General features: G+C 36.6%; 1 protein-coding gene across 1 annotated transcript in view; it reads left to right on the forward strand.

The window, feature by feature from the left end:
* Window positions 1-27,189, forward strand: part of CRPPA (CDP-L-ribitol pyrophosphorylase A) — a 340,764-nt gene that overhangs the window by 96,432 nt on the left and 217,143 nt on the right. Inside the window, exons 4-5 of the mRNA XM_058446710.1 lie at window positions 12,275-12,379; window positions 19,424-19,469. Of these exons, the coding sequence (XP_058302693.1) occupies window positions 12,275-12,379; window positions 19,424-19,469 (151 nt within the window). The remainder of the gene's footprint in view (window positions 1-12,274; window positions 12,380-19,423; window positions 19,470-27,189) is intronic.

Below are 27,189 nucleotides of genomic sequence, written 5' to 3' on the forward strand. Positions count from 1 at the left end.
TACCATGAAACAATGGTTCCTAACTTTTTTTTGTTATCAAACCTCTGAAAGTTATAGAATCCCTTCTCAGAAAAATAATTGCATTATATATACAATATTTTTTCAGAAGTTTTCCAGTCCCTCTGAGTCATATTCATTTACCGCATGTTAATAACCCTGCCATAGTCTCATACATTGTTTATGGAAACATAAATTGAAACTACTTTTATAGAAGACAATTTGGAATATTTATCTAATTAGAATGCACATTATCTTATTTCTCTCCTGTTTCTGGGTAGAGATAGCAAACTGAGCAGTTACCTAATTTTGCTCATAACTCAAACCTCATTAAAGCCACTAGAAAGGGATTAAAAATGACAAATCCTCAAAAGAATAGGAGAGGTGACAATGACAAATGAAGAATAGCTGGAAAACAAGTGAATTAGTACTAACAGATGCAGCTTGGAGAAGGCCAAATTACAAGCAAATGGTTGGGGCAAGCTAGGAATTAAAACTGTTTGCTGTAGAATTCTCAAAGTCCAGGACCTAGCAGCACCAGGTACTTCTGGAATGGAATGAAGGGGGACAAAATAAGGAGGGTTGGCTGAAAGCTGTTTAAGCAGTCTGATCTCTAAATGTCCTTTCCTAATCTATGACCACCCTAGCAGAGGCAGGTGGTGATGAAGTGCTCTGTCTATACCAGGAGAACATAGGATGCTGTAGAAGGACTGACTGTGTTGCCAGAAGCAGTGACTAACAACCATATGCCTACTGACTGCCGAATAGGAAAGCCCATGGCTGCTTCTCCCACTCAGCCAGCTGCTATATTGGTGGCTTGGCTTTTTTTCCATACTGGAGACTAGAAGAATTTTCTTTGGGCAGTCTGTCCAGTGTAGGAAGAAAGACCTAAAAATACTAACCTCAGAGGTATCCATAAACACCTTAACCCAATCACTCTACAGAAAGCTATTGGAGGATTTGTTCTAACCCTCCAAAATCAGAGTTAGAAAATGAGTCGATCGAGGAAGCAGACTGCATGGGATTCAGAAGCTAGGGGATCCATGTTGGGAGAGAGATGAAGACTCTTTCCAAGACGATGATGTAGGAGTTCTTAGGATGATGGCTGAATGACTGGCAGAGAAGACAACAAGTCTGTTGGAAAAGATCAGAGGACTTTAAGGGTGACCTTTTCAGGAATATAAAATTGGTGCAATACCTTGTGTCTGAACATCTTGAGAGTAGATTTAAATGAATAGCTAAGTGTTTGGCATTGAATGAGTCATAAGCATACAGAAAACCACATAAAACAAAAGATAAGCTATAATTCCAGGGAAACAGAGTTGTATAGGAAATGAATTTTAATAATATATAACTCAGCTATGAGTAGTGTTTACATAGCCACTGATTTAAACACTCAATACTGATTTAACCAAAATTATGATATTGAAAGGGTGGGGAATGGGAAGTGTTAGGGTATACTGAGATGAAGTTGGGAAGAAGGACGAAAGTCTTCTGTAGATGATAGCCAAGATGGAAAAGTCGAGAGACAGCAACACAAGAATGTAATTTAGAGATACAGAATGAAAGGTAAATTATTAGTCTCAATTCTTCAGTCCTCAGCAATAGTATTCTACTTTTGTGCCCTTGAAATGGCCTCCTGGTGAATTAAGTTTGTTTCCCTTCTCCTTGATTTGGTTGCCTGACTTGCTTTGGAAGTGAGATTTTTACCAGATGTGATTGATATAGGTGGAGGGCCAAATGTGTGCTTGTGCTGTTGGACTTGCCCTCTTTTGCTACTTTTATTGCCCTAAGGAAGGTATGCTCTGGTTGGTTGCTGCCCCTCCAGTCTGAGCTGCAGAGTAAACCCAAGGAGCAGAGCTGTCACAGCCCTGTAGCTTGGAGCAGAGTTACCTCAGCCATGTCACAACTGTGTGAGTGAGAAGTGAAAGTTTATTGCTACATGCCACTGAGGTTTTTTTGTACATATTTGTTACTCAGCAAAAATTGACTGTTACATATGGAGAAAAATATTGGAATAGTTAAATATGAACAATGATTGCCTACAGGGAGGACAAAGTGTAGTGAAGGGAGTGGGGTGGACTCTTTTTCATAACCCACCTTGTAGAGATATTTCGGTCTTTAAACCATGTGCATGTGTGACTGATAAAAGCATAAGCTAAAAGTTAAGTAGTAAAACAGATTACATGATTTTGAGGTTAGGATTCGTAAAGAAGATCTAATGGATGGACAAGAGAGTTGGAGTGCTACTAATAAAATTATTTGTGCCATTAACCATAGTCTCCTTGTTGATAAGAGTAGTCTAAGAAATTAGGTTTTCTAACCAAGAGCAATTGGAGGTTTCACGGGGTGGGACGCCTCAGTGAGGTAAAAGGGCTAGGTTAGGAGAAAGTAAGAGAGATGATGGATGGAGCTTCCAGTTAGAGACTGTGTTGACAATGAAAATTCCAGAGGAGCCATGAGAGAAGTAAAGCCAAGTTTCCAGGTTGATTACAGAAACCAGTTGTTCAAGTGAAGACAAGGGTCATCTCACAATTGTTAGAATGATTATTATCAAAAAGACTAGAGAAATAACAAGTGTTGGTGAGGGTGTGAACCAAAGAGAAGTTTGATACTCTGTTGGTGGGGATATAAATTGGTATAGCCATTAAAGCAAGCAATGCAGAGGTTCCTCAAACAATTGAAAATAGAACTAGCATATAATATAGCAATTTCACTTCTGGATGTGTCCCAAGGAAATGAAATAAGCACCTCACTCCCATATTCACTGAAACATCATTGATGCATTGTTCACAGTAGTTGAGATATGGAAAAAACCCTGTGTCCATTGATGAATAGATAGAATGTGATCACATGTGCACCCACTGGAATGTTACTTAGCCACAAAAGAAATAAATCCCACTATTTTTAACAACATGAATGAATCTGCCCTTTTTCTAAATGGACATTAGGTATAAGAAAAAGCAGAAGGAGAAGATGATGCATATTGTCAGAGCAACCCTCAGTCTCCCTGCAGAGAAAGTAGAATGCCTCTATACAACTATCAGATGTTATTGATTAGCATCTGGTAACATTTAAACCTCAATTTTTAGGGTTAACAATTTACGTTTATAACCAATAATTATTTAGATTTTATCAAGAACTTGTCATAAGCTAGACACTATACCAGGTACATCAGATGTGCTGTTATGTTTGTTTTTTTATAATAACTTTTATTATAAAAGTTATAATTTATTATTATAACTTTTTTATAATAACTTTTATAATAAAAGTTATAATTTATTAACTTTTATTATAAAAGTTATAATTTATTATTAACTTTTATTATAAAACTTCCACATTCCATTCCCCAATGTGGAAGAAGCTGAGAGACAGATTGAATAGCTTGTCCGGAGTCTGACAACTTGTTACATGGCAATACCGTGGTTGGAACCCACGTCTATCTGACTTCTGTGTCCATGCTCTTAATCAATTGGTAATGGTGCCTCATATTCATGAGAATGCATGTACACTTTTATGAAGCAAATCCTATTCAAGGACATATTATGAGTTGTAATGTACAGTTTATACATTGCTTTAAATTACTATTAGAAAAAACTAAGCTGATTAGCATGTAAGAAAACTAATACCCTGTGTTTATCATGATGGTAGCCAGATCTAAAATTTTATAATATAGCAATAATACATAGGTATTATTTTTACAATCGGGTGTTTAGATTTTTAAATAACCTAATATTTTTGTATTAGAGTTGGTGTCTCACTCTGCATTGCCCAGGTTGGAATGCAGAGGTGTGATTGTGGTTCACTGCAGCCTCGAACTCCCGGGCTCAAGTAATTCTCCTGGCTCAGCCTTCTGAGTAGCTTGGACTACAGGAACGCACCCCAACACATGACTAATATTTTACCTTTTTTGTAGAGAGTCGCTTTGTTGCCCAGGCTGGTCTCGAACTCCTGGCCTCAAGCAATGGTCCCACCTTGGCCTCTCAAAGTGCTGAGATTACAGGCATGAAGCACCTCATCTGGCCAGTTGTTTAAATTTTAAATGATCTGTAACTTAAATACCACCAGAACATGAGACTGATTAAATCTGTACGTTCAGAAATAAAACCATATATATGTTCAAGAACAAAACCATAACTCTTACTTATAAGCATGTTTTTCAGGAATATAACATGTTTTACTACATAGGACATATAACTTAAACATTACATAACATGACAATATAACTTTTTTGGGCAAGAAGTAATAAAAGAATAGTGTGTACATGGCAAAGGGTACAAAAATAAAGTCTTCGACTGGGCGCGGTGGCTCACGCTTGTAATCCCAGCACTTTGGGAGGCCGAGGCGGGCGAATCACGAGGTCAGGAGATCGAGACCACGGTGAAACCCCGTCTCTACTAAAAATACAAAAAAAATTAGCCGGGCGTGGTGGCGGGCACCTGTAGTCCCAGCTACTCAGAGAGGCTGAGGCAGGAGAATGGCATGAAACCAGGAGGCGGAGCTTGCAGTGAGCCGAAATCGCGCCACTGCACTCCAGCCTGGGTGACAGAGCGAGACTCCGTCTCAAAAAAAAAAAAATAAAAAAAAAATAAAGTCTTCATGCCAGCCCTGTCCTCTTCTGTCTCCCAGAGATAACCCATTTCTTCTGAGACCCTCCAGAGAGATTTTGTTCATTCTTAATCCCTCCTACGTGGCTTCTCATTCTGCCACCTGCACAGCTATCATCTTGAGGTTTTTCTTCACCACTGTCCTAGCAACTCCCTTTGTTCCTCTTCTGTATAGGATATCTGTATCCCATGTTGTTTTCTCATTTTTTCTCTCTCAATTTTATAGAGTACCATGTCCTACTATAGTTTCCTGAAAAAGAGTGCATGGGGGACTTCTGGTTTCCTGTGTGGCATGTAGGGAGCTTAGGAGTTGTTACTCCATCCTAACAAGTAAAATATTGAACAATTGAAAAATAAACTTTTCATATCTTTCAGAGGGGTGAGGTCACAGGGCAAATTGCTGTCCCCCAAACTGGAGAGACAGACAGGTGACTACAGAAAATCACAATTTACCAGAGCAGAAATCTCCTTGGGAAATAGTGACAGGGTAGGAAAACCTAAATTATAATTGAAGAATTGCTAGAGACTCAGTATAGACAAGTGTGAGTTAGCTTCAGGAGGACCCAGTCAAAGGGGAGCCCCCACAATCTTATGAGTTTTACTTCCAGGAGCTTGACCAGGTTCTTGAAATGGGTACTGGAGAAAAATCTTATTGTGCTTCCTATGGAGGAAGGAAAACAACCATTTTGAAAAATGCTAGAGCATTCTGCTCTTAACGAGGAGGCCCACCCTCAAAAATTGTCTTATAAGGGCCTAAACTATTGTCCTTACCCAATTCCATCCTTTCCCACTCAACTCCATCCCACTCTAGTCATCCTCTGGGGAGTGGCAGAGAACTGAGAAAGTGAAAGTACATGTCCGATTTACCTTAGTTTCTTTTACCCAGTAATCATGTCCAGCTATCAAGGAAAATTTACGAAGTGTAAGAAATAGTGAGCATAAGAACCAGACCCAGATATGGCAACATTGAAATTATCCAACTGGGAATTTAAAACAACTATGATTAATATGCCAAGGACTCTAATGGTTAAAGTAGATAGCAATAAGAACAGATGTAGGCAGTGTAAGCAGAGATGGAAATGGAAAGAACCAAAAAGAAATGCTGGAGATCAGAAACACTATCATAAAAATGAAGAATCCCTTTGATGCCTTATCAGTAGACTAGACACAAATGAGGAAAGACTATCTCAGCTTGAGTATATATCTTCATAGAAATTTTCAAAACTGAAAAGCAAAGAGAAAAAGATGGAAAAAATAACAGAATATCCAAGAATCATGGGCAACTGTAAAACACATAACACACATATAATGAGCATACCAGAAGAAGAAAGGAATGGAAGCAATATTTGAAGTAACAGTGACTGGAAATTTCTCCAAATCAATGTTAGAAACCAAACCAAAGATCCAGGAAGCTTCAGGAATACCAGACTGTATAAATTCCAAATAAACTACACCTAGGCATATTATACCCAAACTACACAAAAGCAAAAGATAAGAAAAATAAACTGAAAAGATAAACACCTTACCCATAGAATTACATCTGACTTCTCTTCAGTAGCCATGCAGGCAAGAAGAAAATAAAATATTTAAAGAATGTTTGCATGAAGAAACCTACCACCCTAGAATTCTGTTCTCCGCAAAATTATTTTTCAAAAGTAAAGAAGGAATGGACTTTAGCAGACAAACAAAAATGGAAATTTTTTGCCAGTAGACTTGCCTTGTAAAAAAATGTTCAAAATCTTCTCCAGCAATTTATATACGTCAGAAACATGGATCTACATAAAGGAAAAACTTCAGTTGAGGAGGGAGTGAAGGTAAAATTTATTTTTCTGAATCTAACAGGTAAGTTTGTTCAAAACAATAATAGCAACAACGTATCTGATTGTGTGCTTACATAGTGAAATGAATGACAATGACCTAAGGGATGGGAGGGAGTAATTAGGATTATTTTATAAGACACTTGCCCTATTCACCAAGTGGCACACCATTATTGGAAAGTGGTCACAGATTAGTTGTAAAAGTATATTGCAAAATCTAGGACATTTACTAAAGGGGCATTACATAATGATAGAAGGGTCAATCTTCCAAGGATATAAAATAATGCTTAATGTGTACAGATCTAACAACAGACCATCCTTATATGTGAGTCAAAAACTAATAGAATTGCAAGAAGAGATAGGTAAATCCATTATTACACTTGGAGACTTCAACACCCCTCTGTCAGAAATGGACAGATCCACAGGCAGAAACTTGGTTAAAGACATACTTGACCCCAGTGACACTATAAATCAACTGAGTAAAATTGACATCTGGTTACTTCATTCACAAGCAGCAGATTGCACATTATTCTCATGCTCATATGGAACATTGAACAAGATAGACCACTTTCTGGGCCATAAAACATACCTTAACAAAGTTAAAAGAACAGAAATAACACAAGGCCTACTCTCAGACTTCAATGAAATTAAACTAGAAATCAATAACAAAGGTACCTGGAAAATCCAAAAATATTTGGAGACTAAACAACGTACTCTTAAATAACACATGTAAAAAAGAAATCTCAGAACTATATTTTGAACGAAATAAAATGGAACACACCAAAATTTTGGAATGCAGCAAGGACAGTGCTTACAGGAAAAATGATAGCATTGAATGCATATGTTAAAAAATACCTAAAAGCAATCATGTAGGCTTCCATTTGAGGAAACTAGAAAAAGAGGGGCAGATTAAGCAGAAGAAAGCAAATAAAAATTGGAGCAGAAATAGATGAAATTGATAATAGGAAGTCAGTAGAGAAAAATCTACCAGACCAAAATCTGGTTCTTTGACAAGATAAAATAGATCAGCCAAGCTAAGAAAGAATATACAAATTAACATCAGAAATGAAAGCACAGACATTATTACAGATCCCATGAACATTAAAAGGATAATAAAGGAGTATAATGAACAACTCTGTGCCTAAAAACTTAGTAACTTAGGTGAAATAGACCAGTTCATTGAAGGGCACAATAGCCCAAAATTATATAGGAAGAACTAGGAAATCTTAATAAGGCAACATCTGTTAAATAAATTGAGTCAATAATTAACAACCTAATATATAAAATACTAGACTTAGGTGGGTTCACTGGTAATTTCTACCAGATTTTTAAGGAAGAAATTATACCAACTCTCTATAGTTTCTCCAGAAGACAGAAGCAAAGGGAATACTTCCTTAACTCATTCTGTGATGCCGGAATTACCCTAATTCAATAAATCATACAAAAAAGATGTTACAAGGAAACTATGATCAATCTCTCTCATCATTGTAGAGATATCATGGTCCTTATCAAAATATCACCAAGCTGAATTCAACAATATACAAAAGCAAAACCCCACAACTGACTGGGATTTATCTCAGATACACAAGACTGGTTCAACATTCAAAATCTAATGTATTTCATCACATCAATAGGCAGAGAAAAATCATATGATCATATTAATGGATACAGAAAAAGCATTTGACAAAATACAACACTCATTTATGATACATTTCAGAAAATGAGAAATAGAGATCTTTCTTGATTTAAAAAAAATCCACAGAACACCTGCAGCTAACATTATTAATGGTGAGAAAATCAAGAGCTTTCCTGGTAAGATGAAGAACAAGGCAAGGATGTGCCTTCTCAGTGCTCTTTTTCAACATTGGCCTGGAATTTCTAGCTAATAAGAGAAGGAAATGAACTAAGTATTGTGATTGGGAAGGAAGAAATCATTTTTCACAGATGACATGACCGTCTTTGTGTGAAATCTGAAAGCATTGACAGAAGTTATGGAATTAATGGACAGTAATAGAAAAGTTGCAGGCTACGAGGCTAATAAAAACCCATTGCTTTTGTTTGTACCAGCATGAATATGTGTACTTTGAAAATAGAAATATATTACTCTTTACATTAGCAACCCCCAAAATGATACTTGGGCATAAATCTAACAAAATGTACAAAACCTTTTTTGAGGAAAAATGCAAAACTCTGAAAGACTTCAAAGAACTACATAAATGGAGAGGTGTCCCATGTTTGTGGATAGGAAGACTCAAAGTTGTCAAGATGTAATTTCTCCCCAACGTGATCTACAAATCTGATGCAATCCCAATCAAAATTTCAGCAAGTTATTTTGGAGTATTGACAAACTTATTCTAAAGTTTATCTGAAGAGGCACAAGACCTAGAATAGCTAACACAATATTGAAAGCAAAGAATAAAGTTGGCAGACTGACACTACCTGATTTTAAGAGTTACTATAAAGTTGGAGGAATTGTGGCTGTGTGGTGCTGGCTTAAAGAATAGATAAATGGATCTATGGAATGAAATAAAGACCCCAGAAATAGAATCACATAAATGTAATCAATTGGTCTTTGGTAGAAAAGCAAAGGCAATACAATATAGCAAAGATTTGCTGTCTTTCCAACCAAATGTTGTTGGAACAACTAGACAACCACATCCCAAAAATAAATCTAGGCACACACTTTCAACCTGTCACAACCATTAACTCAAAGTGGATCAGACCTACATGTAAAACTTAAAATGCAAATGCAAAGTGACAGTCACTTTAGAAGACAGTTTGGCAGCGTCTTACAAAACATACTCTTACCATAAGACCCAAATGAGTTATGTCCACATTAAAACCCTGCACGTGAATGTTTATAGCAGCTTTAGTCATAATTGCCAAAACCGGAACCAACATAAATAGCTTAGGTGACGGGATAAACTGTGGTACATCAAGATGATGAAATATTATTCACTCCTAAAAAGAAATTAGCTATAAAGTCACCAAAAGGGAATTTAAATGCACATTTTGGTGTGAAAGAATCCAATGTAAAACAGCTAAACATTCTATGATTACAGCTATGTATTTCTGGAAAAGACAAACTATGGAGGCATTAAAAGGAGGAGTGGTTGCAAGGGGTTGGGGGGCAGGAGGTATGTATAGATAGTACACAGATAAATTTCACTGTAGTGTGAAACTACTCTGTACGATAACTACAGTGATGGATATATATCATTGTACATTTGTGAAAACTCAGAATGTATATTACAATGCATGGGTCATAATTAAACTATGGGCTTTGAATGATAATGATGTGTCAATGTAGGTTTATCGATGCTAATACACATACCACTATGTTTACAAGGTTTCAATAGTAGGAGAGGTTGTGTGTATGTGGGGCTTGAGGGTATATGGAAATCTTTACCTTTTGCTCCATTTTGCTATGAACCTAATATTTAAAGTCTTAAAAAGTGTAGGAAAGAAAACAATGCATGGGTAATAAAATTCCTTTGATACTTTGAATGTGAGGAAAAGTTCATATTCTGCCCTCAAACTTGATAGCTCTCCTGGGAGTAGAATTCTGTGTTTAAAGTCATTACCCCAAGAATTGTGAATAATTTGCTTCTTTGTTTTAAGTTATAGTGTTTCTATGAAGTCCCAACTCATTTGGATTACAGCTTGTTTGTAAGATAGTTTTTGTTAAGTGGGTTTGGCATATTTTCACCTGTTAGCTTCCATACTCTATAATTTCTATTAATCTGAAAATTCAATGTTGTTCATCTTTGGAATATCTTGAATTATTTAGTTGTTTTCATCTATCTTTTTCTGTTTTTCCTGAAATTTCAATATTTTTATTTGGATATTTGACTTTGTTGATGAGTCACACGACTCTTTCCTTTTCTGCCTTTTTAAATATTACTCCGTCACTTGATTTCAAATTATTTATCTTCCTAGATCTATTAATAGTTTTTTAAAAATTGCGGTTTCGATTTTCTCGAGTGCTTTATTTTTGCCATTTTGATCTTTTACGTTACAATCTTTCCTTGGGTGACAGTTAAATATGGGTTTTCTGCTCATGTTTAGCTGGGGACTAGTTAGACTTGGTGAGTTTTCTACTTGGGGCGTGTTGACTGTGCATTTCTCTATAACATAACTGGGCTGGACCTTTTGGGGGATCTCTGATAAGTGTCCTTAGGGCTTTTGCCTTGGCAGAAGGCTATTAGACACTATTTTCGGGGGGCCAGGTCTGGGGAGGCAGATGGTTTTCAGTGTCTGTCTGTTAGCGTGTGTGTTTCTCATGTGATCAATGATATCATTATAACTATAATCCCCCCATGGTGAATCACAAATGTCAAAACATTTTGTGCAATACCCTCTCTCATTTATTAACTTTCTTGTCTAAAATCATCTTGCTACTTGCTTTGTATTTGTTCCACCTGTTCTTGGTTCTTTTTCTCACTTTTCTGTTGGCCTTTGGATTAATTTACTATGTTTTATGATTTCATTTTATCACCACTATTGATTTTTTAAACTTAATTTTATTTAGCAATTGACTTGAGTTTAGAATATACATCTAATGAGAATCTCCTTCAAATAATATTAGTTATGGGCACCCAATAGGAGATCACAAGAGAGAAGCCTGCACATGTTTATGAACTCCTTTTGTGACTGTGGGTCCCAGAGGTTTTATATTCTTTCAGTAGCTTCCATGTAAGGATAATAAAATATCTTTGGCAAGGGGTGCTTGATGCCATATTCATATTTGTTGCCTTCCTGCAATCCTTACGTGGATATACTTTCTAAAATAAGTCTCAGCTGGGCATGGTGGCTCCAGTCTGGGAGACAGAGCAAGACTCTGTCTCAAATAAAAAAGGAAGAAGAAAGAAAAATTAGTCTACCAAATGTCTCAAACCTCTGTAACTTTGCATGGCACCTTTTGATTTAAACATAATCCTCCTTGTTCAATTTTATTCTGCTGTTGGAGATCAAGCCGTTTCTTCTGATAGGCCTTCCTGATGCCCTCACATAGAATTAAGTATTTTATCCACTGAGCTACCTCTAGACATTCTTCTAGTGCTGCATCTATCAGGTTCTGTTACAAACTGCTTGTTAAATGCCAGCCTCCCCTTCTAGACCTGAGTTCCTTGAGGGCATAATACATGTGTCATTTACCTTTATATATCTGGTACTTAAAATAGAACTTGGAGACAGGATAGGTACCCTGAGTATTGTTCAGCTGAATTGTATTATTACTTGGTTATTTCAGTGGCTCTGCTTAAAATGCTAAAAAAGTTTTCTTTATTTTTACTGAATTTATGAGATATCTTTACACTTTTTCTCACAATGAAAGACTAAATGTTCCATGTTTATAAGCAAAATGTAAATAATTAAAAGATATATTGATATTTTAATTATTAAAACAAGAGAACTATGACCTGCAAATGTCCTGATATAAATACAAGATATGAGATTGAGATGTTGTAGATATATATTTATCAAGTTATGATATGATAATCCTCAGCTATACCTTCAGGCATTTTATAAACATGTTTGGAAAGGTAACTTATAAGCAAAGGAAACAAAGTATTACATTTATTTTACACCTAGAACTACTGAGGAATCTCAAAACTCGTATGATTGCACTATTCCTATTCACTATTTGTTTTGCTTCATATGATGATTGCAGTATTCCTATTCATTGTTTTGCTTTTAGCTAATGGGGATGTTATAACTCAATCAGTAGCTGATTAGTTTGAGCCCTCTAGGCTCTTCCTTTGTTTGCAATTGATTATGAAATAAAAGGCTTGGTTTTACTTAAAACTGCGTTTTAGCTTAATTTTGTTTTTGTTGTTGTTGTTTCTACACCAGTGTACTGACTATGACTTGGAATTTGGAACTGAGTGTTTGCAATTGACCCTAAAATACTGTTGCACTAAAGCCAAACTTGTAGAAGGATCACCTGACCTCTGGAAGGTAAGAGGGATGATACCTTGCTTGGGTTCTTTTCTGTGCTTTTATGTGTTTGCGTGGGTGTACATTTAAAACCAGTAGTGCATTGAGTGGGAGTTAAGGGAGTCTCACGGGTTTACTGAACCATCAGTGTAAAGTATCCCTTCTATTGCTTGGCTTCAAGAAAATTCACTTTGAGATAATTTACTCAGACACATCTCATTTTAACCTGTGAGACTGGTTTATTCACTTTTTTCGTTTTCTTCCTCTCTGTAGATATAGTCTGTTCTCACACTAATATAAAGAAATACCTGAGATTGGGTAATTTATAAAGGAAAGAGGTTTAATTGACTCATGGTTCTGCAAGCTGCACAGGAAGCATAGCGGCTTCTGCTTCTGGGGGAGCCTCAGGAGGCTTCCAATTACGGCAGAAAGCAAAGGAGGAGTGAGACACTTCGAGACCTCACTCTCTTGGAAAACAGCTCCAAGGTGGAAATCTGCCCCCATGATCCAATCACCTCCCACCAGGTCTCACCTCCACTGTTAGAGATTACAATTCCCCATGAGATTTGGGCAGGGACACAGATCCAAACCATATCAATAGCCTTTTTTTTTTTTTTCTTCACTCAGTTGGATTAAACCTACAACTTTGCCTGCAGTATCAACATTTCCTTTCAGGCCCTGGGTGGTTGCTCCAATTTAACTGGGTTAAAAGGATATCTGCAACAGTTCCGACCCAGTGGGGGTAGTGGCTGGATCCACTTTCTGTCCCACTGTGAGGAATTAGACTGTTTCCTGTGGCAGGGCTCAGCTCTTTTAATGTCTAACTTGCTTCTTTTTTTTTCTTTTTTCTTTTTTTTTTTGACAGAGTTTCACTCTTCTGGCCCAGGCTGGAGGGCAATGGTGTGGTCTCATTGTAACCTCCACCTCCCAATTTCAAGCAATTCTCCTGTCTCAGCCTCCCAAGTAGCTGGGATTACAGGTGCCTACTACCACACCCAGCTAATTTTTGTATTTTTAGTAGAGACAGGGTTTCACCATGTTGGCCAGCCTAGTCTTGAACACCTGACCTCAGGCTATCTGCCCTCCTCAGCCTCCCAAAGTGCTGGGATTACAGGTGTGAGCCACCTCGCCCAGCCTAACCTCTTTTGGAGGGAATAGAGTACTTATTGCAAACAAGATAATGGCATTATCATACTGTAGCTTCTTATCAAGGCCAGGGATGGTTTAGAATGTGATTCTTTGTTTCATTAGTTGAATTGAACAGGACTTTGGAAATAAGAGTCTGGAAATCAGAAATAAGTACATTAGGAAATAAGATTATTTCATAATCTTGAAATACATATCGCTGCTTTTGAAATATTGCTTGTAGACTTTGGAAATCTTTATGAAACATCCATCAAAATCTGATTAGTAAAGATTCATTCTAATTGAGTCTATAAGCATATTTCCTTACTGATTTTTAAAACAGAAAGCCCTATAAGTTGATCAGTTATTTTGCACAGCAACATGATCAGCCTCACTGCATGCTAAGATTGTCTCAGGATAATCTTAAATACTTAAAATGTTGAATTCTAAGACTCCAGAATATTGACATGTTTGAATTACTGCCTGGCAGAGAAAATTTATGTGGTGAAGAAATTTTATGCAATATTACTCTTCATTTAAGGACAACCTAAAATGTCTGCCTGCTGGGTTAATTGTCATCAACCCAGCAGGCAAATGTTTTATTCATCCTTTTCTGTATATGGCTTAGTGATATTAATTATGAGGATTTTTGGCAATTACCAATTAGATGTTTCATTAAAGATTGGGAGGCCGAGGCGAGCGAATCACGAGGTCAAGAGATCAAGACCATGGTGAAACCCCGTCTCTACTAAAAATACAAAAAATTAGCCGGGCGTGGTGGCGGGCGCCTGTAGACCCAGCTACTCGGAGAGGCTGAGGCAGGAGAATGGCGTGAACCCCGGGAGGCGGAGCTTGCAGTGAGCCGAGATTGCGCCACTGCACTCCAGCCTGGGCGACGTAGGGAGACTCCGTCTCAAAAAAAAAAAAAAAAAAGAAGAAAAAAAAAAAAAAGATCCTGACTCACATTTCTTTGGAACTCCTTTGGCTGTCTGGCAGACTTAATTTGAAGACCAAGAAAAAAGGTGGAAACTCTAAGGCATTTTATTGCTACTGACATGTCAATAATCCCTGGTCTCACTTTTGACATCGTTGGGGCTGTGATTATTTACCTCTTGTGTGTGTTCTGAGCCTTCAACAAGTTTGTAAAGCAATCTTGAGATCTGTGGATGAAAAGGAAGCAGCACATTACTCTCTGAATGTTACATTCCATCTTCAGTGTTTTCTTTTTGGTGAGCTGTTCATATTTCTCTGTTCTCTCCAGCAAGAGTGTTAGTCCTCAGGTACATCTTCATACTCTGCTCCCCTTTTATGTGCAACAAATACCAGTGCACGCTAACCTGATTGGCCTTTCCACACAGTGCTTCCCTTGGTTCCACTGGTGAGTCCCTTTTTAGGGACATTGTTGTGGGTTCAACTGTCCCCTAAAAAGGTATGTTCAAGTCCTAATCTGTGGCACCTGTGCATGTGACCTTATTTGGAAATAGTGTCTTTGCAGATATAATCAAGTTAAGATGAGGTCCTGCTGGGGTAGGGTAGGCCCCAAAGCCAATATGACTAATATCTGTACAAGAATAGAAGAGACACAGATACAGGGAGAAGGCCATGTGATGATGGAGGTGGATATTGGAGTGACACATCTGCAAGTCAAGGAATGGCAGGGGTTGCCAGCCATCACCAGAAGCTAGGAAGAGGCTGGAAAGAATTCTTCCCAAAAGCTTTCAGAGGATCCTACTTGTATCTTGATTTCGGATGTCTAGTCTCCAGACTGTGAGAGAATATAAATTTTTCAGTTTTTTGTTTTTTTTTTTTTTTGACGGAGTCTTGCTCTGTCATCAGGTTGGAGTGCATGGTGCAATCTTGACTCACTGCAACCTCCAACTCCCTGGTTCAAGCAATTCTCCTGCCTCGGCTTCCCGAGTAGCTGGGACTACAGGCACGTGCCACCACACCCAGCTAATTTTTGTATTTTTAGTAGAGACAGGATTTCACCATGTTGGCCAGAATGGTCTTGATCTCCTGACTTTGTGATCTGCCCGTCTTGGCCTCCCAAAGTGCTGGGATTACAGGCGTGAGCCACCGCGCCCAGCCAAATTTCTGTTGTTTGAAGCCTGCCAGTTTGTAGTAATTCACTGTAGCAGTCCTGGGAAACACATGCTGAAAGGGCGATCCCCTCCTAGAAATCAGCATCATAGCATCACTTTCCACACGGAATGCAAGTAGAGAGCTCTACTCTTATGAATGAGATTTGAATAATGCCATGCTTCAAAGGGAGCTTGGACCCTAAAAGGTCTGTCATGCTCTGGGTTGGGGAAAATGTCTTACAGATAGACGTTGTAAGCGTTTTTTGTTTGTTTGTTTTTTGGTATCACATTTTTTTCCCTGTTAAGTGAGGTGATACTAGAATGCAAATATTGCTGTTGTTTTCAGGGTCCCTATTTTCTCTTTCTGCCTTTTGTCTCATCTTTGACTTCTCTTTTTGGTATTTTCATAGCTAATTATTTAACCCCTTTTGATAACATTGTAAGATTTGTCATTAGGCTTTTACTTTAATTTTCTGATCTTATTTTGTATGACAAGAGTATTTATTTTACACAACAATGGAGTTTATGCTTTGAAATTAGTGTCCTAATTCTACACTAACTCCAAAGATGCTGCCTTTTAAAAAAAAATTGCATCTGAAAAGTTCTAGTACAATTATGCTGAACTGGTACTGGACTCAGATGGCATGGCCATGTACTTGAAACACGATTCAAAAATCTGACAGTAAAAGACACATTTGGACATAATCGAGGCATTTTATTACCATGGACAGTGTAAGGCAAAGGAGGATCCTGAAACATGGAGCAATACACCTTCCCTTTCCCCTGAAAAGTCAGGGAGTTCACTTCACATTGGTTTAAAGAGTGACTTGAAATTTCTGAGGACTGCACATAGTACTAGAATTTCAGTAGTAGAATTTCAGTTGCCACCAGAAATCCTAGGAGGATTATTTTGTATTTTATTTTATTTAATTAATTAATTTTTTTGAGATAGACTCTTGCTCTGTCACCCAGGCTGGAGTGCAGTGGCAAGATCTCGGCTCACTGCAACCTCTGCCTCCTGGGTTCAAGTGACTCTCCTGCCTCAGCCTCCCAAATAGCTAGGACTATAGGTGCATGCCACCATGCACGGCTGATTTTTGTATTTTTAGTAGAGATGGGGTCTCACTACGTTGGCCAGGCTGGTCTGTATTTTGTATTTTATAAATACGTTTTGGTAAAAGTAAAAAGTAAACATTCTGGCTTAACGTCACCTTCCTTTGCTAGCTCTTCTGGGGTCTGGAGATAATATCAGTTTTTTTTTCTTTCAAATCACCATGCAGGGTAGAAAATGGTCACAGTACCCCACTCCCCCCGCCAGGATGATGAGCACTGAGGAGTACAGAACTGGTTCTGGGAGTAGGGATCAGCTGTCATGCTTTCCTGGAGTAGTCTTGCTTTGACAGGCCCAAGTAAACACTCTTATTTTGATGAGATTTCATCTAGTCTGCATAACAACTTGAGTCCCTTTAATTTAGAGTTGTACCATATTTTTGACCCCATTTACTTTTAATTAACTTGGTCTCTTACTACACTGTACAGACTTAATTGAACAGACGTCTTGTTTCTAAATGTCAAAACCATCTTCAAGCCATACAAGATTGATAACCAGTTACTGAAGAAATTTAACCACTGTGTTCCATTGTCTGAATGTGCTTTTTTAGGAGTTTCTGAAGTTTTTGTATAATCACAATATTATTGGAATGAATGACTTTTGAGGATTCCTTTTGTTGGGGAATACATTTTTTTAAGGTCCAAGTATTTCAGCATCTGTTTAAAAACAAAAGAAACCAAATAGTCCCTATTTGGTTTTTGTAATTCCAAAAACACAATATGGTGACATTGTTTCTCTTCAGATATTTTTATATAGTTATCCAGCATTTTATATAGGTATCCAGAAAAGAATATTTTCTATATGTATATGATTGGTAAGGAAATAAGTTCTGAAAAATCTATACCTAATAAACATTCTATTATCTTTGAAACGTAAGTTTTGCCTATTTATTGTGAAGGGAAAGATGGGAGAACATTATGTGTCACTTTAAGTTATTGGAGATAGTGGCCAACTGGCTGTGTTCTGAAAGTTTTTTTTTTTTTTTTTTTTTTTTTTTTTTTTTTTTTACTATTTTATGTCTCAACACAGAAAGAAGAACAACATGTAGACGTGATAGGAATGAGAAATTCCCACCGTGTTATTACCTTACCGTGCCTATGATATTGGAATTTTTATCCTCCAGATTAGCTAAGTACTAGATTTGTACAGAAACTTTATTTAGTGAAGTGGGCTACTGCACTTCTATCCAAAATAGATTCCTCTGCTATTCCTTTATCCTGGCAGGTAAATCCTGGACCAAAACTATACCTTACTATCCAGAAATAAAGTAGCAGCTAACTTGGTAACACAGATAAAAAGTTGTTCAAGCAATTCAACCAATCTATTAAAATGTGAAATGCTATAGTGTTTCTAAAACAAGCACATGCCAACCAAAACTAGTGACTTTTAAAGTACTTTTAGCCTCATTTTTTTCCTACATAGCTAACATACTTCAAAAGCAGTATGACTGGAAAATGTTGTAATTCTCAATTGATGGGTTTTTCATTTTTTCCATCTAACTTTTACAGCAGTATGGGTTGTCCTTATTTTAATTAAAAAAACCAACACCCTGACAATGAGTATTGAAGTTCCTTTTGTTCTGTTAGCATGATCAGTAGTCTTCCTTTGACCTTGTACAATACTCTATAATGAAAAATTACTTAAAAAAGTCAATCCTGTAGTGATGAGAAAGAACTTCAATCCTCTAATTTGCTGGTTTTCAGACTGTGCTCACTAGAGCCTCGGGGGCCACCTGAAGAAGAGGAAAGTTTCTGTGCAGGTGAAATTCCAACCCAACACCTGGCACTCACCTAGTTCAGCTCAATTTTTCTCTCTTTTGTTTGATTGTGCTTCTGTGTGCTATTTCAGCTGAGTTTAGGCATGGTAAGGTAATAATATGGTAGGAATTTCTCAAAATGGGTGTTTAGAACACTTGCATCATAAATATCTAGGTACTTGAATGTAACTTTTAAGACCTTATAAAAGCTTATTAATACTGTGTCATTATTTACTATGTATTTCAGCTCTGTGATATAGAATTAATTTCTGCAACACAATGCACTTACATGTTCTGTACCTGAGCTCACTGGATGGGGGTCTGTGAAGCATCTGCCATAGGACAGACACATGCCATGTTGGCAGGTTACATTACAAGGAACAGATTACAATTATGAGGAGGCTGCATATTTTTAAGGAAAGATCACCATTGTTCTTAGGCACATAGTGGTCTAAGAAAGCCCTATAGGCTCTTTCTATTTTAGCCACATTTTTAATAAAAATCTTACAAGGTGAATCTTATCTAGGTTCTTACAGATATATGTAATTCAGAAGGAAGTCCCTCTTAACATAAATTGACCTCTCAGAATTATTTCAGCCAAGAATGTAACTCAGTGACTTTTTTGTTATATACAGACTTCCACCCTACCTTTTTTTCTCTAGTATAAAACCTCATTTTTATGCAGTCATGTTAAAACTGTTGTTTAAATGCTACCACATTTTCTTTAAGTATAATACTTGAGTTATATTAAGATTTCAGTAACCACTGCCACATAATATCTTAATTTATTAAAAGATTTAAAAACAAATCAGCCATTTGTAGAAACAGAATATATTTTATGTGAATTTGCTGATGCTTTTCTAATTGAGAAAATGTCAGTATTACATGTTTATAGCTTCTGAAAAATCAAGAATTTCCTTGGGGGCATTATGTTATTGCTTGCACATTCTTTCCTGCTCTGTTAAGTCTAATGAAGTTTATCTGTCCTTTAGGTGACCTACAAACGAGATCTGTATGCGACTGAATCGATTATTAAGGGTATGTTTGGCCTTATGACTGTCAGTTCCTGTGTTTCAAAAATGTAAGCCAGTTTGGAATTTCTCATGACAGTTTAAATCCCAGCAATCTCGAAAGCAGAAAAGCCTGTAGGCCAAGGTCTCTGATTTGTTTTTTGAAAATAATTACATTTTATGTTGTTTCATGCTAGAGAAATAGCAGTTATTATGATACCACATTGATTTTAATTTTTATAAAGAAAATACTTTATTAACTTGAGGGAAGTATGGGACATTGATACTATTAGAAGGAAAATAGCAAAACCTGATTTTAGTGATTTTTGTAAAGGTCTCACCTCATTTTTACTATTAAGAGGACTGCCCTCTCCCCTTAACAGTGTTGCATCAGTACATTAGACAGCATCTTCCATGTGAGAAACATTGTTTTTCCTACCTGGAGAAATTAGGCTGGACAGGGTGATTTTTAAAATTTCTTTTGGGTTCTGACAATGACTGCAATTTTGTAATTGTAGATATCATATGTGTGATAACTCTTTTTTAGTTCTTTTTCATCTCTGACTCAAAGATCCCAGCTAAATAGAGGTAGTTTATTTAACAAGCAACAAGTATTTGTTATTTTGCTTAACACTGTGCAAGGAATGTAATTAAGATGCACTAGGGACAGTCTTGCTGTATTTTTGTAGCCTGTTATTTAAGTCGGTTTTCTCAGTCTTGGCACTATATTGGCATTTTAGTCTGGAAAATCCTAAGCTGTGTGGACCGTTTTGTGCATTACAAGTTGTTTAGCAGCATGCCTGGCCTCTGCTCACAAGCTGCCAGAAGTACCCATCCCTCACTCCCCTTCCCCTGGTTTTGACAGCCAAAGATGTCTCCTGATACTGCCAGATGTTCCCTAGGGATAAAAACATCTCCACTAATAGAGAACCACTATTTTAAAATATGGACTCCTAGCAAAATCAGAGCTGTTCACCCCAATCCTGAAACACATGTGATGCTTTACAGTGTGTTAGTAACTGATTTCTTTGAAGATAGATTATGGCTAGAACTACATGCTCAGGTTTTCATTGAGAGGTCAACTTCCAAATTAAAACTTTTCTTGAAGTAGAAAAATGTACTGAATCTGCATTCGGAGTGCATCAATTTATTAAACAATTTTGGGAAACCCTATTTAACCATCAACAGACTTCACATTCAGAAAATGAAAATCTTTTCTCTGATCATGACAATGTATTTGTGGTTTACCCTCAAGTTCTTTGTCCTTCAAGGTATGTTGTTTTAAACTATTAATGTACTATAACTTATGCATCTGTTTGTGTGTATGTAAACAGATCATTTATAGCTATAAATCAAAATGTTGACATATATTTACATATCAACCAAGCAATGCGTAAACATTACTCTGGAAAAGTCAGCTGAACCATGATGTGGTTGGTCATGTCCTCAACACAAGGAAATATAAAACTCAGTTTGGTTTCTTCACAGAGCTTTGTATGTACTACATAGGACAAATAGAAATGATTTTTTTTTTGTCAACAATTGGTTGTTTGACTAAGGAATATAATTGTAATACTTGGCCTATATATTATCAGAGGCTTCTTAAAAATGTAAAAACCTATACTGCAAGCGTTATTGCAGGAGCTATGACTTTGGAAATTGTTTGCAGAAATCGCTTTTATTTATGTAATAGGTTCTGGCCTGCTACTTTTATTTTGTAAGTATTTAAAACATGTTCCACTTTTATTCTTAGGGAAGATAAATCCGACCTGCCTAGTGTAAACAGCTCATTTAGGTCAACAAACTTTTAGTTCTTTATGTTTTAGGGTTTGTATATCTAATAACTTCCCAGGAGATTCTGATGCTTCTGGTACACTTTGAGGATTGCTGCTCTGGGGCCTTTCTACTCTGAGTGAATGCTCTAGACCAGTAGCATTGTGATACCAGAGAACTAGAATCTCAGGCCCCACATCATTCAATCAGAATCTACATTTTAACAGGAGCTCTGGTTGATTAGTTTGTACATTAAATTCCAGACATCTTCCTCTAGGCTGCTCCTCAGTCTTTTATAGGTTTATTTCTAAATAATATCTTTATTGCATTAAGAGCTTTAAGTCTTACGATGCTCTCCCAGCTGCAAATTCTTGTTTGCTCACCTGAGATTACCCCTTCCATTTACGACTTGTACTCAAGACTATCTCTGATAGTAGAAATGCCTCTCTGGGCATAGGAAAGAGAGAACTCTTGGATTAAAAAAAATTCCAAAATATAATATAGTATATAGCCTACTATGAGAGCTGCATATTTACCTGTAGGCATTTTCCTAGTGTATTAATCAGGGTTATTTAGAGAAACAGAACCAGTAGGATATACAGAGATATAGATAGGATGTATACATAGATTTATTATGAGGGATTGGCTCACGTGATGATGGAGGCTAAGTCCCACGATCTGCCAGCTGCAAGCTGGAGGCCCAGGAAAGCCAGTGGTAGAGTTCCAGTACAAACCCAAAGGTGGGATTTTGGATCCTACCACAAGGTGAAACTTAAGATGCATAAGTGTTTATGCTCAATGCAGTAATAAAGGCTATAGAGCTTCTAAGCCAGTTCAAGTTCAGGACTGATTTTGCCAGCAAATTTATATATAAAAAATTGTTTATTATGGTTTTAAGAACTTTTTGGATTTCAGCATTGCCTGCAACACTGTATGAACCTGTTTTAGATTGTGATTCAATGAAGGTGGAAAGAATGTCTAATTTTTATGTTGCATCCCCTAACATTTAGTTGAGTTGAATTGCATAATAGGCTAACAGATAGAGCTGCAGTTTTTCTCTAGAATCTAAGGGAATTTATGGCCCTTCTCTCCTGCCTTACCACTCTGCCTGCTCCTGACACATGTTTACAGGGAATAGAATATCTATCACTATGTCACTTTTTTTACTTTTAAAACATAGAGATGGTATAGTATTTGAGCATTCTTTGTCAAGATTTAAAACCAAGACTTGGAGGACATTGGACTCATGCTAGGTGCCTTATATGTTATCTCACTTATTCTTTACAATAACGCTGTAAGATACATACATTGCTCTCATTTTGCAGGTGGGAAAACTGATCTAGGTTACTTTCCTCTGGGTCACACGGTTAGTAAGAGCAAGATCCATTATTTAAGCTCAGGTCTCCATTGTCTTTAAGTTTGACTCTAGGATATGTCCATTTTGTACCTCTGATTCACATAGCTACTCCTGCTGCCTGCTAAAGCAGATGCTGGATTCAAGAGCTCTCTCTTGGGTGAGTACATCAGTGGTTTATGAAGGTCAGCTTGCCTAGTTCTGATTCCTCTGAGTTGAAAACTATACCTTCAGCTGGTGTGAAGAATGATCCTATAAGTAAGACAGAAAGTTTTCTCTCCCAGTGTTTTCCTAAGCACGTAGTACAGTCTTCTAGAAAGTGTTACTGGCATCCACAGGTGTGTGAAAAGCATATAATGTTGTAATGACAGACTTCTAGACATGCTCAGAAAAAATAATAAAATTCCAAATCAAAATAATTGTTTTAAAATGATTTGGGGTACTGTTTAATTGTTTTTTCTGTTGTTAATTCTGGTAGTTGATGTTCATTTCTAGGCATAACAGATTTCCTTTCTAGGATGGAACTTTTTTTGTTCTGTGATGAGTGCTTCATGTTTGTTTTTTTTAAGTGTCCTTCCTGAGCTGTTTTTTTCTCTCAAATAACAATTATTCCTGGTCAACAAATTGTATTCTATTAAAGTAACTATTTTGTTGTTTACTTGGTTTGTTTTCAGGTGCTAGAAAACATTTCTAGGATAAATATCATGTCTCATGTTTTGCAAGAACATTTGGTACTCCAAAATTTACTTATCACCAAAGTAGCCTGTGTGTTTTGGTCCATCTTAATTTATGTTCAAGTCAACATCTTTGGTTTAGTATGGGAATTTTGATGTTGGGAGAAAAATGAATATTCTTTCATTGGTATTTGGTGTAGGTTTGCTAACTTCAAGGCATGCTTTTGACTAAAATCTCCAAATTGTGGTAGATAGCAAGTCTCCAGATCTGATTTTTATCTTATGTTTTTAGATAATTTTAAAGCTTAATTTATTTTAGCATCAATATGTTTATATGTATTTCCATTTATGGTAAACTATTTGAAAAAACATGTATAGAAAGTGGTAGTTTCATGTGTCTTTCAGAGTCTATTAAAATATAATTAATTACAAATTTGTTAAAACTGCATAAAAAAAGCATTCATAATAATCCCTTTTCTTAGGTAGAGGGTTGGATTTGGTTGTTGTTCTTTAATGTTTAACTCATTCAGGGTTCTACTGTGAGTGAAATTTAGAACAATTTTCTAGGGAGTAGTATGATTAATTGGTACAACAAGACACTGGACTGACTGATAAGTTTGTAAATATCCACTTAACAAAGAGGTATTGTAGTTTTGTCGCCCAAGCTTGTTGAGCCCACCCAAGCCTGCTCTGCATGCTCAGATGAACCCAAATGATTAAAGTGGTAACAGATGCCAGTGGTAACATACTGTATATAGATTTGCATAAGCCATACAAACAGTTCCAACCCACACTTGATTTAGTATGCTGACCATATCCTGGCATGAAGGTCAATATTCTAAGAGTTTCTAAGAAAAGCCCCTGTGGAATTTCTAAATAAAATATTGCATTTATTTTCTACCGCCATTCTTCAACTACTTAATATATTCAATATTGTGGCTAAACAGTACTTTTAAATTTTTGTTTTATTCTTTCTTGGTTATACTTGTACAAACCCAAGTAAGCCTGTGCTACAAAACTGCCTCATGGTGCCTGTTTTCATATATGGTGGTGTGTATTGAAAAAGAGGAAAAATAGGTAAAATTGGAAATCCATTTCATCCCTTTTGGTTTTAACTGGCTTTAGTTAATCTTTTTTTCAAATCATTATGTAATATTTTCCATTTGTTAGGTATTTTAAGGAAATTGGTTTTCTCTGAAATTCTCATTGGTTCAGAAACCTACATCTTATTCAGATAAGTGATACTGGTAGATTTCTTTCAATAAGTACTTAGCAACTGTCAAGTTATCCTCATGCCGTATTTTGTTTATTTGTTTTTGAAAAACTATACCAATAGAAAAGCAGTTAAATTCTTTTGTATTTATACATTGAAAGTAGCTAAATATACTTTTAATTGGCATTGACTGCAATGAATAAAATCACATGAGAATACCTTTGGTTCAAAATTGCTGAGAACTAGGAAGACTATGTTGGAGTGTGTTTTATGAATATGCAGAAACTAGTCCCTTGATTTCTTAGTGATCCTTTAACTTTTTTACTTAAAATTATGGCATTTGAAGTGCAAGATTGTTTGTTTTTGAATCCCTTGGATCAAGTTGGAAAGATGAGGAACTTTAAATCAGGTTTTCCACATCTGTGACCAGACAACATTCCGCATTTGTGGTATGTTCTCATCAGGCTTTTTCTTGTTAAATGCCCAGGGATAACACCATTTATGTTATTAGTCATGTGTTTTGGACAATGCAAAGTGACAGCTAAGATTATTTATATAGTAACCCCAAGTTTTGATGTTTCTGGCTTTGAGTATGACACTTAATTTTCCAAATTTTCACAATAACACCGTAACTTCTTTATACATAATATTTTTTGTTCTGCAGTCACTCAAAGAATACTGTGACTGTATCTTTTGTGAATCTGTAAGAACGTTTGCGTCAAACTTTAATTAGTAAAAGCAGGAAGGCTGCAACAGGATTTAAGAGCAGTTTATTCCCCTTGAAATCTTACTGTAAAAAAAAAAGTAAATTGGAAAGTTCAATATTTGGGTCAGGATTGGGAAAAGTAGAGTTCACTTGTTTTAGTTTTACCATTTCCTTAATTTGTTGTCAGCGAAATAGTAATTTAAGCATATACAAGTAAATCTGTCGCTTTTGAAGGGCACATTGAGGTATTAAGCAACTAGCTAAATAAGACTTCATATCAGACAAAAGCCAGCCACTGACACTTCACTCTGATGCAGGTAGTTAAAAAAAAACCCAAATAAACCAAATGATGATATTTATGCTCAAAGCAAATAGTACATTTGGTAAATATCCTCATGAGTCACCAACTTTGGAACTTTGCTTTTCCTTCTAAATTTTCTCTCAACTAACTTAGAGAATATATACTTTGAAAAGAAAAAAAAAACATTGATTTTGTATCCTGAGACTTTGCTGAAGTTGCTTATCAGCTTAAGGAGATTTTGGGCTGAGACAGTGGGGTTTTCTAGATATACAATCATGTCATCTGCAAACAGGGACAGTTTGACTTCCTCTTTTCCTAATTGAATATGCTTTATTTCCTTCTCCTGCCTGATTGCCCTGGCCAGAACTTCCAACCCTATGTTGAATAGGAGTGGTAAGAGAGGGCATCACTGTCTTGTGCCAGTTTTCAAAGGGAATGCTTCCAGTTTTTGCCCATTCCGTATGATATTGGCTGTGGGTTTGTCATAGATAGCTCTTATTATTTTGAGATATGTCCCATCAATACCTAATTTATTGAGAGTTTTTAGCATGAAGGGTTGTTGAATTTTGTCAAAGGCCTTTTCTGCATCTATTGAGATAATCATGTGGTTTTTGTCTTTGGTTCTGTTTATATGCTGGATTAAATTTACTGATTTTCGTATGTTGAACCAGCCTTGCATCCTAGGGATGAAGCCCACTTGATCATGGTGGATAAGCTTTTTGATGTGCTGCTGGATTCGGTTTGCCAGTATTTTACTGAGGATTTTTGCATCAATGTTCATCAAGGATATTGGTCTGAAATTCTCTTTTTTGGTTGTGTCTCTGCCAGGCTTTGGTATCAGGATGCTGCTGGCCTCATAAAATGTGTTAGAGAGGATTCCCTCTTTTTCTATTGATTGAAATAGTTTCAGAAGGAATGGTACCAGTTCCTCCTTGTACCTCTGGTAGAATTCGGCTGTGAATCCATCAGGTCCTGGACTCTTTTTGGTTGGTAAGCTATTAATTATTGCCACAATTTCAGAGCCTATTATTGGTCTATTCAGAGATTCAACTTCTTCCTGGTTTAGTCTTGGGAGGGTGTATCTGTCGAGAAATTTATCCATTTCTTCTAGATTTTCTAGTTTATTTGTGTAGAGGTGTTTGTAGTATTCTCTGATGGTAGATTGTATTTCGGTGGGATCGGTGGTGATATCCCCTTTATCATTTTTTATTGCATCTATTTGATTTTTCTCTCTTTTCTTCTTTATTAGTCTTGCTAGCGGTCTATCAATTTTGTTGATCTTTTCAAAAAACCAGCTCCTGGATTCATTAATTTTTTGAAGGGTTTTTTGTGTCTCTATTTCCTTCAGTTCTACTCTGATTTTAGTGATTTCTTGCCTTCTGCTAGCTTTTGAATGTGTTTGCTCTTGCTTTTCTAGTTCTTTTAATTGTGATGTTAGGGTGTCAATTTTGGATCTTTCCTGCTTTCTCTTGTGGGCATTTAGTGCTATAAATTTCCCTCTACACACTGCTTTGAATGTGTCCCAGAGATTCTGGTATGTTGTGTCTTTGTTCTCGTTGGTTTCAAAGAACATCTTTATTTCTGCCAATAACAGACAAACAGAGAGCCAAATCATGAGTGAACTCCCATTCACAATCACTTCAAAGAGAATAAAATACCTAGAAATCTAAGTTACAAGGGATGGGAAGGACCTCTTCAAGGAGAACTACAAACCACTGCTCAATGAA

The sequence above is a fragment of the Hylobates moloch genome, unplaced genomic scaffold (genome assembly GCF_009828535.3).
Source record: "Hylobates moloch isolate HMO894 unplaced genomic scaffold, HMol_V3 SCAFFOLD_1, whole genome shotgun sequence".
In the NCBI taxonomy this organism is placed as follows: Eukaryota; Metazoa; Chordata; class Mammalia; order Primates; family Hylobatidae; genus Hylobates; species Hylobates moloch.